General features: G+C 39.7%; 1 protein-coding gene across 23 annotated transcripts in view; it reads right to left on the minus strand.

The window, feature by feature from the left end:
• ADGRL2 (adhesion G protein-coupled receptor L2) overlaps positions 1-18,201 on the minus strand; it is a 1,061,651-nt gene that overhangs the window by 220,562 nt on the left and 822,888 nt on the right. For all 23 annotated transcript variants that reach the window (XM_044073413.1, XM_044073427.1, XM_044073415.1 and 20 more), the window contains one exon: positions 11,443-11,565. In XM_044073413.1, coding sequence (XP_043929348.1) covers positions 11,443-11,565 — 123 coding nt within the window. The remainder of the gene's footprint in view (positions 1-11,442; positions 11,566-18,201) is intronic.

The raw sequence follows: 18,201 nt of genomic DNA on the forward strand, positions 1-18,201 counted from the left end.
TGAGGCATTCTCACATTGAGAATTGTTAAAGAACAGTTTGCTTTTATGAGCAGCATAATGTGAAAAGAAAATGTCATCTTCAAATGAATGATAAAGTTTCAGTTGTATGTGCTAGGCAAGACAAAATCAAGCACATGCTGTTTGTACTACTAATTTACATTTTTAGACGAAAACCCTCACAGTACGATATGCTGCTAGTTTTAAATGCATTTCCATTCTTATAATGCACACAAAACTCCTAATTTTGATATTCCTGTAATTTTCTTACATGCATGCTACAGCACCTACATTCTGTGTGTTACCTTACAAATACATCTTTTTCTAGTAAGTGTTACATATGTCAAATTAATTGAGTAATCAGTTGTCCAAACTCTGTTATGGTACACAGATGAAAAAAATCCCACAGACTTCAGATAAATAGCAATATGCTCATAATCACGATCCACTTTATCTACAACATGGATCATACAAGCTATTACTTTTTGACTATGTCCAATTCACTGTAGATGACACTATGTGGTACCTGTTACACTGAAATGATATACAAAGTATGCAGATGTGATCAAAATGTTTGTGGAGTTAGGGAAGAAATGGCTCCAGAGAGTACACAGATCAGTACGGAGAGACAAGCATATCCAAGATGACTTGAGAATAATCATTTAATCATTCTAGTACCAGTGTACAAGAACAAAGAGCGGAATCAAACTCCTGTTACACTGCACGAATGTTCCAGACAAGGTGATAAACCAATATGCAGAGTAGCAAAAAGTAAGATGGGATATGAGCAGTACAAATTCAGTTCAGGATGCAGAGAACCAACTCAATGTTTGAAGTGAGGCATATAGATGAGAAAAATGATTCTAAGTGGAGAATCCTAGACTTGGAGAAAGCATATGGCAAGGTCCTAGGAAAGCTTATCTGGGCAGTCCTATGATGGCTTGGAGTCCCAGACACATTGGTAGAATTAGTGCGGACTATGTACAAGGACCCAGTGACATAAGTTCAAACAATATTAGGACTCAAACAGGGGTTCCTGGTGGGGCTGGATGTGCACCAGAGTTCAGCTCTGAGCCAACTGCTGTTCATACTGGTAATTTATTTACTTATTTATTTACATTTGTTGACGGGAATGTCCGACTGGACGTAGGTCCATTTTCAGTGGAGGCCCGGGAAGAAAAGCTCCACAGTTAAAATATACAGACAGTAGTTACATTGGATTTACATAGCAATTAACAACTTGATCAATATAGCAATTAACAATTACAAACATAGTTACAGATGAAGAACACAGTACATCAGTAGACAACTAGAATCTTTATCATATGCGAAGTACATAACAGACATTAACAATTGTTACAATAAGAAGAAGCTGAAAATTAAGACAGAAAGGAAAATAGCAGAAAGTACAGTTTTGTACCTATCATAAATGTAGATGTCCGAACTGGATAGCATCTGCAGTCATAACAAATGGGTTGTCCTGTCGTCAGGCAGCCCTTCGGTCGGCCGGATTCCAAAGTCTGGGTCCGGCTGATGTCGCACTTCACCCGGCGTCATCTCTGCTGGTCTTGGGTATAAAGGCATCAGCCGGCGCCATTTTCCTCAGTGTTTCTTGCCCCAGATGCCAATTGCCCTCTTGGAAAGCTAAATTTTGGATAAAAGCCAATGTTTCCAAAATAGTAGAAGGCAAACAAAAAAAATGAACATATATGTACATATATACAAACAAATACACCATAAGAGACTCCCCCCCCCCCAGCTAGCTATTAGGAGGGTAAATACCCTAGGAGTACCACAGAGGGGAAGGAGGGAGGGTAATCCTGACTGCAGATGCTATCCAGTTCGGACATCTCCATTTATGGTAGGTACAAAACTGTACTATGTCCTTCATGGATGCATCTACAGTCATAACAAATGGGTAGAATACCATAGCTAAACTAGGGGAGGAGGAATAAAAATTATGGTGTAGTCAGGATCCCTTGCAGTACAGCAGTGGCAAACCCTGCTCGGGATCTAGAATATAGAGGTAAATTATAATGCTTGGCAAATGTATGCACGGAGGTCCAAGTAGCCGCCTCAATAATGTCCTTGGTTGCCACTCCTCTTAAGAAAGCTGTGGTAGTGGCTGTAGCCCTTGTAGAGTGAGGTCTTATGTTCTGTGGAATTGATTTTCCATGGTAGGAGTAACAGAATCTTATGCAATTTCCTATCCATTTGGAGATTGTCTGTTTTGAAATTGCTTTTCCTTCCCTTCCTGTTGCATAGGCTACAAAGAGCTGGTCAGTTTTTCTGTTACCTTTGGTTCTGTCCAGGTAGTAGCGTAACTGTCTATGTACATCCAAGGTATGCATTATTCTTTCACCTCTGTTTTGTGGATTGGGAAAGAAGGTAGGTAGGTGGATTGCCTGGTTTAAAGACACTCTGGATACCACCTTAGGCATAAATGTAGGATTAGTTCTCATGGACACCCTATCTTGATGGAAGATTAGGAAGGGTTGCACTGCCATTAAGGCCTGTAGTTCCGAAACCCTCCTTGCTGAAGTAATAGCCAGTAGGAAAGCAGTTTTCCATGACAGGTGTTGTAGATCTGCTGTTGCTGCTGGTTCAAACGGAGGAAGTGTCAACTTTTCTAGTACAAAATTCAAGTCCCATGCTGGTAATGGTGGTTTCCTAGGAGGTTTTACATTCTTGATCCCTCTGAGGAACTGCCTGAGTAGAGGATGTGAAAAGACAGGAGGATCAAAGCTGTATTCTGCTGAAATAGCTGATGCATGTATCTTGATGGAGGAATAGGACAGGCCTGTATGTAGAAGCTCTGCCAAGTACTCCAGAATGTTAGCAATATCTATGTTCGACACATCTTTTCCTCTTTCAGTACTCCAAATGACGAACCTTTTCCATTTTCCTGCATAGTTCCTTCTTGTTGAAGGTCTGCGGGCTTCAAGGATAATGTCTTTAACCCTTTGTGAAAGGTCTGGGTTAGTTACTGCTATGTGATGTTCCAGGCAGTCAGTTGCAAGGTTTTTAGGTTTGGATGTATGATGTTGTAGTTGTTCTGAGTTAACATCAGAGGCATCAGGGTATTGACCACATTTTCTCCCGAGACATGCTCCTCAGCAATGGGTACCAGTGTTGTCTTGGCCAGTTCGGAGCTATCAGAATTATCCTTGGGCGTTCCTCTTTGATTTTCAGTAGTACCTTGTGCATCAAGGGAAGAGGTGGAAATGCATATGCTGTCAGGCCTTTCCAGCTGAAGGATAGAGAGTCCACCTTCCATGCAAGTGGGTGGAATGTCCTTGTGCAGAATGTTTTGAGCTGGTGATTTAGTGGGGAAGCGAATAGATCTATTTGTGGCATTCCCCATTTCTTTATGATGGCCTTGAAGATGTCCGGGTGTAGCATCCATTCGTGAGCATCCGAGGTGGTTCTGCTTAAAATGTCTGCTAGGGTGTTCTCTTTTCCGGTACAAATATTGCCTGTAACTGGATGTTGTAGCTGAGAGCCAGATTCCAAAGGTCCAAAGTCATTCTGCATAGGGGGTAAGAATGAGTGCCTCCCTGTTTGTTGATGTACCACATGGCTGTGGTGTTGTCTGTCCTTATCATCAAATGGCCTTCTTTGAGGAATGGTCTGAATTTTAGGATTGCCAGTTTTACTGCCAGCATTTCTTTTTGGTTTATGTGCAGGTGTAGCTGGTCCTGAGTCCACAGTCCTTGTACGCATTTGTCCAGCATGTGTGCCCCCATCCTAGGTCTGAGGCATCCGTTGTGATGGTTTGGTTTGCTCAAAGGTTGTGGAAGGGTAAGCCTGGGTTTGACTGGCATGCCCGAGCCCACCATAGGAACTCCTGTTTTAAGCATGGGATTAGTGGTATTTCTGTTTCTAAGCTGTGCCTGTGTTGAGACCATAAATTCTTTAGGTACCACTGTAACTTTCTCATATGCAGTCTGGCATGTGGGACCAAGATTATGCATGATGCCATGAAGCCCAAGGCCTGCAGAACTTTTCTTGCTGTCAGTTTGTTCTGCTTTGTTAATGCCAAGAAGTAAAGAGGAAGCTCTTTTTGTTTTTCTGCAGTTAGGAATGCCATCTGTTTTACTGTGTCCAATTCACCAAGAAAGTTCTTGTCTGGGATGGTATCAGCCTTGACTTTTGTAAATTGACTGTGTATCCCAGGGCTTGTAGCAAGTAAATGACCCTTTGTAAATCTGTTGTCAGCTTGCTTTTGTTGTCCGCTTGTAACAGGCAGTCGTCCAGGTATGGATAAATTTGGATTTCCTGTACTCTGCAGTGAGCGATTACTGATGCCAGGCATTTTGTGAATACTCTGGGCGCAGTAGATAAGCCAAAGGGCAATGCTGAGAATTGATAATGCTCTGATCCTGCAAGAAATCTGAGGTATCTTCTGCAATTTGGTCGAATGGGGATGTGCAGGTATGCCTCCTTGAGATCTAGAGTTACCAGCCAACACTCCTTGCCCAGCATGGGAAGAAGTTGCTGTAGGGTCAGCATTTTGAATTTTGGGACAATGATGAATGTGATGGACAGGTCGAGAATAGGTCTCCAGTTTTTCTCTTTTCTTGGTACTAGGAAGAGTCTGGAGTAGAATCCTTTGCCCTGTTCTGTTATTGGTACTCTTTCCACAGCTCTCATTTTTATTAATTCCGCTATTTGGTGCAGGGCTTCTATTTTTTGATTTGGGGGCAGGTTTGGCATTCCTCTTTTTACTGGTAACGTGTGGAAGTGGAACCGGTAGCCTTGGTCTATAGTTTGCAAAATCCACTTGTCTTTTGTGATATAATGCCAATTTTTCGAGAATAAGGCTAACTTTCCGCCTAATGGTGCTGCTAATTGCTCCCTGGTAGGCGGAGACAGAGCCAAGTCACTGTGATTGTCCGGTTGCAGTGGCAGTGGTTGTGTCTGTGCCTCGGTTATTGCCTTGCCACTGTCGTCCTCTGTAGGTACCTCCTCTGGATTGATTTCTGCCCCTAGAGCGTCTGTTCCTGCCCCTTTGTGATCTTGTGGAGTCAGGAAAGGACCAATTTTTGGCAGGCCAGTTCCTGCTAAACCTTGGGGGCTGAACCTGTAGGAAATCTTTAACTGTTTGTACAGATTTTGCCTTCTCTTCCATTTTCTTCATTACCTGCTGGGCAGGTTCCCCAAATAGACTGGCCTTATCCATAGGAGCATCCAACAGCTTAGCTTTAACATGATCCGGTAAGACCTGTTCTTTCAACCATGCATGCCTTCTTATCACTGTGCCAGTCATGGCTGATCTAAATGAAGCCTCCAGTGCATCATAGCCACATTTTAAAGAATAGTTACTAACCTATTGGATGTTATTCACCATTTCTAATACATATTTCTTATCTAAAGATTCATCAGAGGACAGCTTTTTAATTAACTGATCAAGCATAAACTCTTGGTATTGGATCATGTGAAACTGACAGTTTAAAGCTCTAGCTGAGAGAGTAGCAGAGGTGTAGACTTTTTTCCCCCATCTCTCTAAGGACCTGGATTCCCTTTCAGAGGGAATAGGGTTTTGCTGTGGTCGAGGCTACTGCCTTAGGCCCCTGGGATATAGTTTCGGGGTCTGCTAGTGGGGCCTTGTATAGGTGGTGATGAGTGTCTGGCACCCTGTAAAATCTATCTGGTTTGGCAGGGGCTGGAGGTAAAGAATCAGGTGCAGTGCAGACATCATTAAATGCATCGTCCACAACAGACAGGACAGGAGGTATAGCTAAGGGCCTATGTTGTGGTAAGTGCAGAAAAGTCCTAAGCCTTTTTCTTGAATCAGAGAAATCTTGTCCCTGCCATTGGAATTGTTCTCTCATGGCATGTAAGGTTTCCCCAAAGGAGAATTCCTCTGGTGGAGAGACAGCTGGAATGGATTCTTCAGCATCTGAATCTTCATAATTGGAAAAAGGAGCCTCTGGCTGGTCTGTAATGTCTGAGTCATCCGCAGAATCATCAGAGGACACAGGCTCGGGGCTCTGCCCTAGGTCTCTTTCTGGGGGCTGAGAGGCCCTGTCTGGGTGAGATTGGGATCCCCTAATTAAGGATATTAAATCTTCTGCCAGAGTAAGCATTTGTGAACTAGAAGCGGGCCTGAGTGAGGGTGGTTTAACAGGCACTGATTTAGCTGATTTGGCTGCTTTAGCCCTGGCAAAGGCCTTAATAGACATGGCTGCAGGAGGCCTAGCAGCACCACGTGCTGGGGTAGAGATATCCAAAGGGATGGTGTCTGATAAATCAGTAGGAACCACAGTTGTAGGCAAAATTTCTGAGGCTGATTCAGGTAAGGTAGCAGGAGCCTCAGTAGTAGTCATGGATTCGTCTGAAGATTGACCAGTTTTCTCGGTTTCGGCCGAAACCGAGACACTCGCGGCTTGCTTAACCGTGGTTTCGGCCGAAACCGCGGGCCGCGAGTGTCGGTCTTTTCTTTCGTTTTTAACAATTTGGGTAGTCGGAGGATCCGACGGCATAATGTACGCAAAATCTGAGCCGAAAAACTGTTCAGCAAACTCCGACCGACGCCTAAGCGTTCGTCGGTTGAAGGAAGCGCAGGCCAAACAGGCTGCTACGTCGTGGTCTGGGCCTAAGCAAGGCAAACAGTAAGAGTGGAAATCTTTATGAGGTATTTGTTTCCCACAAGTTAAACAGTTATTGACTTTTTCTGACATCGGCTGAGGCAAGAAAGAGTCCCCAACGGGGTACTTAGCTTTTAGAAGTCTTGAAGTAGTATTCGGTAGTAGTAATCTCTGGATCTGACCGACCGGCACTTGCGAACAGCTTCTGCTTGAGCCACGGCAAGAAAGACTGAGGAAAATGGCGTCGGCTGATGCCTTTATACCCGAAGACCAGCAGAGATGACGTCGGGTGAAGTGCGACATCAGCCGAAGCCGGACCCAGACTTTGGAATCCGGCTGACCGAAGGGCTGCCTGGCGACAGGACAACCCATTTGTTATGACTGCAGATGCATCCATGAAGGACATCAGGTTAATACTGTCAAGTATCTGGGAGCAGTGGTTGAGGAAAAGGGAAGTCTGAATGAGGAGGTCAAAGCTAGAGTTAGAGGGGCTGCAGCACACTGGCACAGAGTGTGTTGGGTGGTTTGTGACAGAAGAATAGCAAGGAAGCCAAATGTAAGGTGTACAAAAAAATCCAAAATTGCATCATTAAAAAGAATGTGAAAATCAAATGCAAATGAATGCATGAATGTAATACATGTAGATCTTGGTATAATAAATGAAATAACTGATCCTGTCAAGTGAAGCACCTTGGTACATGACCCACAACTGCATTCTAAAAACCCACATTACCAAACATTTAATTTAATACAAATTACCTCTCAGCCTCTTAGATCACAAAATCTAGACAAAGCCATAAAAAAAAGTAGGGACATTTTTAAATATTGTTCTTACCAACTTAGAAAGTTGATAGAACAATAGGTTTTAAGTTAGCAGGAATGTTTTGAAGGGAATGAAATTTGAAACTTAAACGTCTTGTCACTATTTTCTGTCTTCAGTATTTAAAGAGTTGCAAATATTTTTCTAGAAAACCAAAACTGTATGAAAAATGGATCAAAAATATGAGGTAAAAATCTGGACATTCTGTAAAAAAAATCTGTACAGTTGAGAGGTATGAATAACTCCCTGTTCCATGTATACAGTGGATATAAAAAGTGTACACATCCCTGTTAAAAAGCCAGGTTTTTGTGATATACAAAAATGAGACCACACTAAATCATTTCAAAACTTTTCCCACCTTTATTGTGACCTATAACCTCAACAATTCAACTGAAAAACAAACAAGTCTTTTAGGGGGAAAATATAACAAATACAAAACGTACAATAACCTGGTTGCATATGTGTGCACACCCTTAAACTAATGCTTTGTTGAAGCACCATTTGATTTAATTACAGCATTCAGTCTTCTTGGATAGGAGTCTATCAGCATGGCACATCTTGACTTGGTAATATTTGCCCACTCTTCCTTGCAAAAGTGCTCCAAATCTGTCAGATTGTAAGGGCATCTCTTGTGCACAGCCCTCTTTAGGTCACCCAACAGATTTTCTATTGGATTTAGGTCTGGGCTCTGGCTGAGCCATTCCAAAACTTTAATTTTCTTCTGATGAAGCCATTCTTTTGTTGATTTGGATGTATGCTTGGGGTCATTGTCCTGTTGAAAGGTGAAATTCCTTTTCATCTTCAGCTTTCTAGCAGAAGCCTGAAGGTTTTGGGCCAAAAATGACTGGTATTTGGAGCTATTCATAATTCCCTCCACCTTGACTAAAGCACCAATTCCAGCTGAAGAAAAGCAACCCAAAAGCATGATACTGCCACCACCATGCTTCACTGTGGAGATGGTGTTTTTTTGGTGATGTGAAGTGCTGTTTTTGCATCAAACGTACCTTTCGGAATTGTGGCCATAATGTTCAACCTTGGTCTTATCAGACCATAACACATCTTCCCACATGCTTTTGGGAGACTTGATGTATTGTTTTGCAAACTTTAGCCGGGCCTGGATGTTTTTCTCTGAAAGAAAAGGCTTCCGTCTTGCAACCCTACCCCATAGTCCAGACATATGGAGAATATGGGAGATTGTTGTCACATGTCATACACAACCAGTACTTTCCAGAAATTCCTGCAGCTTCTTCAGTGTTGCTGTAGGTCTCTTGGCAGCCTCCCTGACCAGTTTTCATCTTGTCTTTTCAGCAATTTTTGGAGGATGTCAAGTTCTTTGCAACGTCACTGTTGTCCCATATTTTCTCCACTTTTTGATGACTGTCTTCACTGTGTTCCATGGTATATCCAATGCTGTGGAAATTTTTTTGTACCCTTCTCCTGACTGACACCTTTCAACAATGAGATCCCTCTGATGCTTTGTAAGCTCTTTGCGAATCATGGCTTTTGCTGTAGCAGGCAACTGAGAAAATGTCAGTAAAATCATACTAGGACAGCTTAACTTTATTTGGGGTTAATTAGAGTCTCTAACTGATGGCAGTTGTGTACCCAAGAAGACTAAATGCTGTAATTAAATCAAAAGGTGCTTCAAAGTATTAATTTAAGGGTGTGCACACTTATGTAACCAGCTTATTGTACGTTTTTTATTTTTTATATTTTTCCCCTAACAGATTTTTGTTTTTCAATTGAATTGTACAGGTTATAGGTCACATTAAAGGTGGGAAACGTTTTGAAATGATTTATTGTGGTCTCATTTTTTATATCACAAAAACATGGCATTTTAACAGGGGTGTATACACTTTTTATATCCACTATACATATGCATATTTTTTTATATGTTTTAACTCACCACCCATTAAGCATTGTGTTATTTTTGCATTCAAGTTAACATGAAAGCAATTAAATGAAAGTTTAGATTCTTACAACTAAACAGGTCACTTTTCAGAAACAGATGACCAGAAACACACACACATACACACACACACACACACACACACACACACACACACACACACACACACACACACACACACACACTCATACTGCTACTTTGAAGGCCAGTGTGTGTGCATGCCTGCATGTGAGGGCATGTAAGTTTGTATGTGTGCTCACTAGTTTATAGCTTACAGTTGCAGTAAGCTTCTCCCAACTAAATTAGTTCCACTGGTGTAGAATGATAAAACCCTGATTATGACCCAGGTAATCTCAACTTTAATAGTAGCTCAGACACCTATTCGAGATAGTGTGGGAGAAGATCAGACAGAAATACTAAAGTACAGAAAACAAGTCTCTGGGCAGTGTGTGTGTCTCTGAGAAAAATCTCATAGGTAGAATCCCAGTGATGAGTGTGGATCATATGGGGATGCTGTAAACAAAAAAGGTGGGGCTAAGACCGCATAATACTTAGAGGTGTGGATACACTGCAAGCTCACTGCACACCACCCTCTTGGACACTATACGTATGCACAGAGGACAGTGGAGCTTATAGTACCTTCCTTGTACTGCAACCACAGAACAAGTTGCAGTACGGTGATGCTACCGAGCCACTTCTTGCTCTCTAGGAAAAGGCTGGGACCATGTCCAGTGACGGACAGAGTATGGATATGTACCCTAGGTTTGGGACCCTGTGGTACCCTTGCAGCTCTGACTGGATTCCAGGACCTCGTCCAGAGAGGATTCAACAGGGACTTGTTCCATGGTGGTGGTGTGCCCCAAAAGGATGATGGAGTCAATGGCTGAAAGTGAACTGAAGTCAGTAGTAGCTCCACCAACATAAGTCTAATGCCACTAAATAGAAGTACATACCCAGGCTAATGACACAAGGGGTACCCACTTAAAAAAATCTTCTCCGTGCATTATAGTATTAAGAAATGCTCAAAGGAATATCATTAGGGTTATGCCTACATGCCTATGCATTAACATGTGTGCTGCAAAACTACGGTTCACATCCTGTCATTTCTTACAACCTAAACTGAAATCAAGCAGGTCTGCAAAAACACAGCTTGGATTTCCTTTTTTTCTCCCTGATTAGGATGGCCATTGTTTTAACCTATCATGCTTTAAGTGTAGCAAGACTCACTTCTGTCTCACATAACTGTTTACTTACCAAACTATAACAAGTTTTAAAATGTATTTTCTTATTCCTGGGGTTTTAATAAGCCACTGCTGTAAAAGGATGTCTGTTTGCAGTGCTAGGAAGCAGCAGCAATAAAGATAAAAATCAGTGCCTGAAACTCTATCCACTTCAGGTTTTTTCCTGTACAGGTTTTGTAAAGGCTGATCGTGTGGCAAAGGACTTTTCCACTGTCTTTCATGTCTCCCTGTTCAGCATTCTACAGAAAATACTCCTCACATTCTTCTGACTGACACTGCCCAAAGACAAGTCAGATCAGGTGCAGACATCAAGGATAGTTCTTCCATCCAAGATGGAGTGCATTGCCTCAATCATGCTCACCAGCTTTCTATGTACATCCCTTACATGTTGACAACTACCAATTACATCCATTTGTCACAGACACACTTTATAATCTCATAACAAGGAACAACATTTTTGTTAGGCCATATCTTTCATTATACTATACTATGCTATACTCAGTCTCAAGGACTTCCGAAGTACAAAGGCAAGCTTCTTGCAGAGATTACAAAAAAACAGTTTTCAAAAATTATCTGATTGCACCATTAAGCTATCAATACAACATAAAAGCATAGCAATGACAAGTGTAAGTGAAAAAATCTTTATCCAATCCCAGAACGTAAAGCAATTTTCTTCCATACTTAGAAAAAAATGAATGCTATATAGGCTTTCACAAAAAAATACTTGCAGATAAACAGAATTACAGGAACGTCAAAATAACCTGTTGGCAAGTTTGGAAAGAAAAGCTTTTAAACATCTAAGATTAAAAAGGTTAACGTCTAAATGTTAAACATGTTTAGCTGTAATCTGGAAAAAGGATTTTACTGTAGATGCCAAAGACTTACCATTTCGGCTGTTCTGTTTGACGGTGCTGGCAGAAAGCTGGATTGAGTTTCCTGTAGTACTGCCCTGGGGAAATTTAAAGTCTTGCACCTGGCCATCTGTACTAAGAACAGCAACCTCTAAAACTGGTTGGTTTGCAGATAAGCCAAAAAGTGAAAGAAGACAGGGGAAAAAATAGTCATTACTCTTTGTAAGGGTTTCAAAGAGGCAGATGACAAATATTCAGTGTTGCATGTTTTCCCAATCAAACATTCAGTCTTCAAATTGTATTAAATATATAAACTCAACAAACTTAATATGATCCTGAGGCACAACTTTAAATTGATAAAATATTTATCTACTAGTTAAAATAATTGCATTCAAAAGAAACTAGTTTCTTATAACAACTAATTAATTGTTTGTAGTTCCTAGCCAGTGATAACTTTTTATCAGCTTAAAGTTTGTTTTTTTTAACCGCAGGTGCTCTTTCCCCTCTGTGCTTGTTGACCACAACACCTCATCCTTTTTATTTTTGTACTTCTTTTATTCTCTTTCCAAGGGCAAGTCCTCGGTACAGAGACAACAGCTGATGGGTGAGGCCATCATATAGGCAGGGAGAGAGGCGTTTTGTGCCATTGGCCACATCTATCAATGCAGCCTAAACTGACATTTGTGATGGACCATGCTCTATCCCTGAGTGTTTAATATGGGCACTCATGTCACTGCAAGGAAGCACTTTACCCTCACCATGCATATACATGCTTCCATCCACATGCTAATGAGGGTTATTGTAAAAGGCATGGTAGCATTAAGTCCACATCCCTCTGTCTTTGTGGCATGAAAGTCTCCATTTGCTGGTGGCAGAAAATCAGATCAAAATCATCTTTGCTTTCCTCTCAGAATGTGTGAGCAGGTGTCAGCCACTTACTCCAACCCTCCGCAACCCTGCTCTTCTGGCAAATAAGCCATTACTTAAACTCTGACTGCCTGGGTCACAGTCAGGGTTTTAACTCTCTTCATACCACAGAAGTGGGCTTACTTAACCATTTAAGTATAGACAAGACCCTTCAAGATGTGGACTACAGCTTTAGCTCCTCCTTTTCATTTTCACCTGTTACACACCACAACTTTAACTTAATAATCTAAAATATGCATTCACTCCAAATGTGTAGCAAGTAACAGCCAGAAGCAAATGAAGCTGAAGCAGCTGTAGCTGTAGGTCAAATAAGTTCTACTTAAGAATATTTTAAACTACTTTGATTCATTTTATGTACTCTAACTTTTATCAAGCTAAGCAATGAAAGAATGAAACATACTTCCTCAAAAATGGGCCAGTTTAAAAAAAAAAAAAAAAAAAGCAAACCACGTGCATGCATGCACACATACACATGACACAAAAGATCATCTTAGGTAGCAGCTGTAAGAATCAATGCTAAAGAAGCAGAACATCACAAATAAATACTGATTTGGAAAACGTCTTAAACAGCATAAGTTCTTAGTCAATATATTGCTCATTTTTAACACGTCTTTTAATGTTATAGTCTTATTCTTTTATTATTTCTATTTAGTACTCAAAGTGATCATTACATCTAAAACCTTAGCGGTAGAGAACACACAGTTTACATACATATATGCACAGTCATGTAGCTATCAAGCTCTTTCAGAATTATTTTAAATTGTATTATGTTATCAAGATACTTTTTAAATTTATTTTAGGCTTTGTATTTCTTAAATGTATATGGTATAGTTTGATTTAGGAAGATCAAAGATCAAAAACTCTGCCCCAACGTTTACTACAATGGACCCAACACTGACCATTACTCTTTGCCTCACTGTAACTCTGTAAGTATGACAAACACCAAGACACTGCCTGGCCTTAAAACTGTTAAGCTGTCTAGAACTTCTGGACTAGTTAGAAACTGTACATAATACAATCTACAAACCACAAAATTGTCCTGCACTGGAAACCTTAATGGAAACTTATACCCTGCATGATTATTGTGCTTCATGGACAAGTCCCTATTCACCATAAGTAAAACCCACAACTTTATTGGGAGTGTCTTTGTACTCAAATTATGTCTCCATAACAAAGAATTCTATCCTTACCAACATCGGACAACAAACTAACCTATTGAGATTCAAAAACTTGTTATAACAACACTCTTAAAGCACTTGGCTTGAATCAGTACTATTTATACTGACTGCTTCCTAATCTCCACAGTTCCGCTACCTCCAGTGTAATAACTGGTGAAAGCCCCTTGTAAAAATGTATTAAGGAAGCAATGTCATAAAATGGTTCATTCACCAATATCCGGAATCAACAGGCCATTCCACAAAATGTCACCCAAGAAAAGCTGCATTGCAAACTCATATGTTCACAAAATATATTATACTTCGTTATTAGCAGTTAGATGTGCCATTAAGTGGTTGTCAACATATTTTAATGTGCAAGACTCAACAGGCAGTCTGTATATACTGCTGCTTTGAGACACTGTCATACTATGTAGTCATAGTTTCCATTTTCTTAATCCTGCATACACTTGTTATACGTAAAAGAGATTATCAGATATCTACGGCAAGAGTCATACCAGCTGATGTAAACTATTCCGTTGAATATCATCTCCCTAATCCTAAATTTCCAAAGCAGACAGTCCCCAGTTATTCTTATGTTTGTGTGCTACACTGCATGATTACGCTGTGTATGTGATACTTGTTTCACCCTAGCAGGGTGCTTCTCTTTTCTCCACAGCAGAGAAACTATGGAGTTAGTAGTAAAGGGTTTGTCCCCAAGTGCCACCTGGTTCTTGTCTATTAAAGAGTAACTCAAAGTTTACAGTCAGCCATGAGATGAGTTCTTGCATGGGATGCACATACACTGCTTGATCTTACCCCACTTTCATTTACAGACCTTTCCATTTTCCTTTCCAGTACTTTTGCATAGTTTATATATGCGTTCAGTGCATTTTGTCACATGTGGGGTATAGTGAACATTTTGTGAACTGCATTTTTCTTCAAAATAGCAGCTCACTGAAGTATGCTGGCATTTGATTTAGGGGACAGGGATACAACAGGAGTGAAATCTTGTCATTTTCCTTCTGTTTGAGGGCTTGAAGTCGTTATTCATAACTAGCAGGACATGTTGGGAGCATGTTTTTTTTGTTTATTTTATTTATTTTTTATGTATTTTTTTATGACTTTGTGAGTCTCTACCATTTGAGGTTGATTTAATGAAAGTAGATCTAGTAAAATATAACTATATCAGAAAATGAAAAATACCTTAGGCCTTTACATTAATACATTTCACTTACTATACACTTGTTCTCAAAACACAATATAAAATCTTGTTTTACAGTGTTTAAACTTCTATGTTACTTGAATGCTTGTGAGTCATGCCTATAAGCAGTTAATAAAGTAGAGTGGTCTATCTATCCCATAAACAAAAATAAAAAAAAATGATTTCTGTCATCTGAGCAAATCTTACTTTAAATTACTTAACTTTACCTTTATTGCTCTGTTTAGAAACTCATTATAGCTTTTGTGTGAAGCAAAATACACTGCCTGAACTGTAAGAAAAGGCTTGAATTGTAAAAAAAGACTTGCCAGCTTCAGTATATCTTAAAGGTAACTATTAGACTTCTAAAAAATAATAAAACTGTAGCAATAATAATATGATTACATGGTGGAAAATACAACATGAACAAATATCCATTTAGAATATATCATTTGTTGCTCATTTGAACATTTAATCTAACCATCAAGTTGGTTTCACTCTTTGCTCTAAATTGTTTTAAGATGGTCTTCACAAGATGTAGTTGTTTGATATCCAGTTTATGTACTACGCACTCTGATGTGCCAACACACTGCATACAGAAAGTGAAAGGGAATTTGCTGGAAGGTTAACGGATAATGAAAAGATGGTATAAGACTGCATGTTTGTGAGGAGGGTGGCTGTCATACTGATGATGTAATGCTTTTACTTTAGAGGCAATGGCAGCCATGGCAATATGTGTAGTAGGAAAGACACAGTAAGCAGCTAGTTAAGGGCCATGTGGGGGAAAATTCAGTCGCTAGAACGCTCAATGTTTTTTGCTTTTAGAAATACTGAATTTCTGCTGGCCTTGATATCTGTCAATATTTTGATTCTATTCACTATCAAATGAAGACCACTCCCAAAAATAATTACCTGAACAGTCATATAAACAAATTATACATACAATAACTCAGAGGGGTAAAGTAAAACATATATTGTAAATGAAATATAACTGATCATGTATTCCTTTTACATGGAGTCATGTCTGGTTCTGTGATGTGTGTTTCCCTTTTTTGTTGCTGCTTTTTTGTTGTCTGTTTTGTAGTCAGTCATGTCCTTGTAACTGTCAGTCAGGACAACTGTCCAGATACCCACAACACTGACCACATGCTTAGTCTCATAAGGATAAGCTCAAATTTGTTTCTATGGCAATGAAAGATTTCACAGGGGAAAAGGGATACTCAACTACCATTTTGACTCATGTGCCCATTCTCTCCGTATTCTGTAGCCTCCTGTGGCAGACACCACGGTAAAAGATATGAAATGATTTCCTTACAAAGGGGAGCAGGACAAAGTTGAAAACAATCTGGAGATTTTATTCTTCCCCATTATAAAACCTTGCCATCATGGAATGTATGCACACTCCTTCCTAACATATTTTACATGTCTCGGATAATTCCTAGATGTGTTCCATCTAATTCTCTTTCTGCCATGGGGGGGATGCATCTACTCACCCTATTCCCTACCCTGTCCAGCAAAGGTGAGCTGGATCTTGACCACTTTTTCTTCACTTACTTGTCAACTGTTCCTTAAAAAATAAATATTCCCTCACATTTAATGCTAGGAAAACCAATTTAAACAAAGGGAGCCTCATTCGAAGTATTTTTTTCCAAATTTAGCATCAATGTTTCTTGCTATTTACCTGTTCCTATGTCTTCATTCAGTTTTGTGAATGAATATACCTTCTCTTTCCATACCCATCACTGTGTTTATTACATCCTCTAGAAAATTTTTGTAAATGAAGAATACATATAAAAAATCAAAGACAAGGCAGCAGCCAATGGATTTTGGAGAAATGCAAATCTGTTGCTTTTGCTGTGACAATTCATCATTCCGACGATTATCATCAGATCTTTATGCAAGGAGTAATCGGTACTACTGATGGTGCTCCAGCCTCATTCCGCTAGTACAGAAATGTTCTTTCTTTACATTTACATCCAAGGGACCTCAGCAGTTTTTCCTAATTTATAATTATTTTTTTTCAACTCTACAATAAGAATGCCTTCATATTTACATCTATTACTTTATCTTTAATGTACGAATTCAAAGCTAACTCCTAAATATCAAGTTTATAAAATACCTACCCATATTAACACAAAAGGCCTCTCCTGCAAGATCCAACTCCATTATCCTAGAGCTTAATCCTCTTCATATCCTTTTCTTTGTCTCTACAGCCATCCGTCCTTTCATTCACATCTGTCTGTTTTCATAATTTTAGATGCACCTTTTTTTATTCTCCTTTCTGTCATTTGCATTTCCCTCTCATATTACTTATCAAACTCCTCTTCTCATATATATGGCTTCAGACAAGGACCGCAAAATTACATAGTCACAAAAGACTATACAAGAAAATTCATATTCTTTCTCTTCTTCATATATGCACAACTAAATGTAATATTGCTAGAAATCTGTCTTCCACTTTTTCTAAGGATACGTCATTGCAGATGGATGGACAAGATTACTTCAGCTACTTCCAAGGGTATACAAGCACAAACATAGAGTTACTGAGACCACAACCAGCAATTCTTAATTCCTGTATCCGATAAAATAACATTTCAAGGACTGATGCATAAAGGATGTTTCAAAATGCTGACATTAACAGTTTAAACCAAGCTGCTTGGATGTAAAGAACAATATTTACAGTGAAAGTAATCAGAAACAGTGCTAGGTTTTAGTTTCAGCACAGAGCCGATTAATGGAAAAATAAAGCAGCATTTTTAAGTTCTAGGCACTAGGGCTGCTGCAGCAGCCATTAAATAGCGTAATTAATTAATAAAAGTGAACAGAATGAAACATGAGAAAGCTGTACTCTGGCATGCAAAAATGTAATGCTATCCATAACACAAAACTAAAAGGATGCAAAGACTGGGTAATCAGCGTGTTCTTTGGAGCATGGTAATTTTCATCCTTAGCAAACTGACTGCTCTATCTGTTGATGTTTTTCAGTACAAACTGATCAGACTTGCACTAAAATGATTTATCATGTCCTATTTCCTTTGGGAATGTAATGCATTGGAATATCACTGTTTGTGTTGAATGCTGCATTGCAGTTACCTATAATTTCTACTACCTCATTACATGTTAGATATTCTAGCCTCATGATCCAATTTAAAATATTTCCCTTGATCCATCTTTTCCAATCCTCTAAGTAGCTGCAGGTTACCAAACTTTTAACAAACATGCTTTCTGTCATTTTCTACTGTGACTATAAAATTCTGTACTAGAAATGCTGTCCTGTTTTCTGAAATGTTTTATGCAGTCTTGAATAAACAGACTCCCTGTGGCAGAGCATATTCTAATGACTATGATGTTTGCTCTCCTTCCAACAGTGCTGACTCCCTCAATATGTACGCTTAAGCATTTCAACCCTTTCCCATTTAGCAACCAAGGGAGTTAACTAAATAGGATGTGACAGGCCTACAGTGTCAGTTTTTGCCCTGAGCCTAACTAGAGTCAGCTCCTGCTGAATAAA

This window comes from Protopterus annectens, chromosome 5.part1 (genome assembly GCF_019279795.1).
Source record: "Protopterus annectens isolate FY-2018-M chromosome 5.part1, PAN1.0, whole genome shotgun sequence".
Classification (NCBI taxonomy): Eukaryota; Metazoa; Chordata; order Ceratodontiformes; family Protopteridae; genus Protopterus; species Protopterus annectens.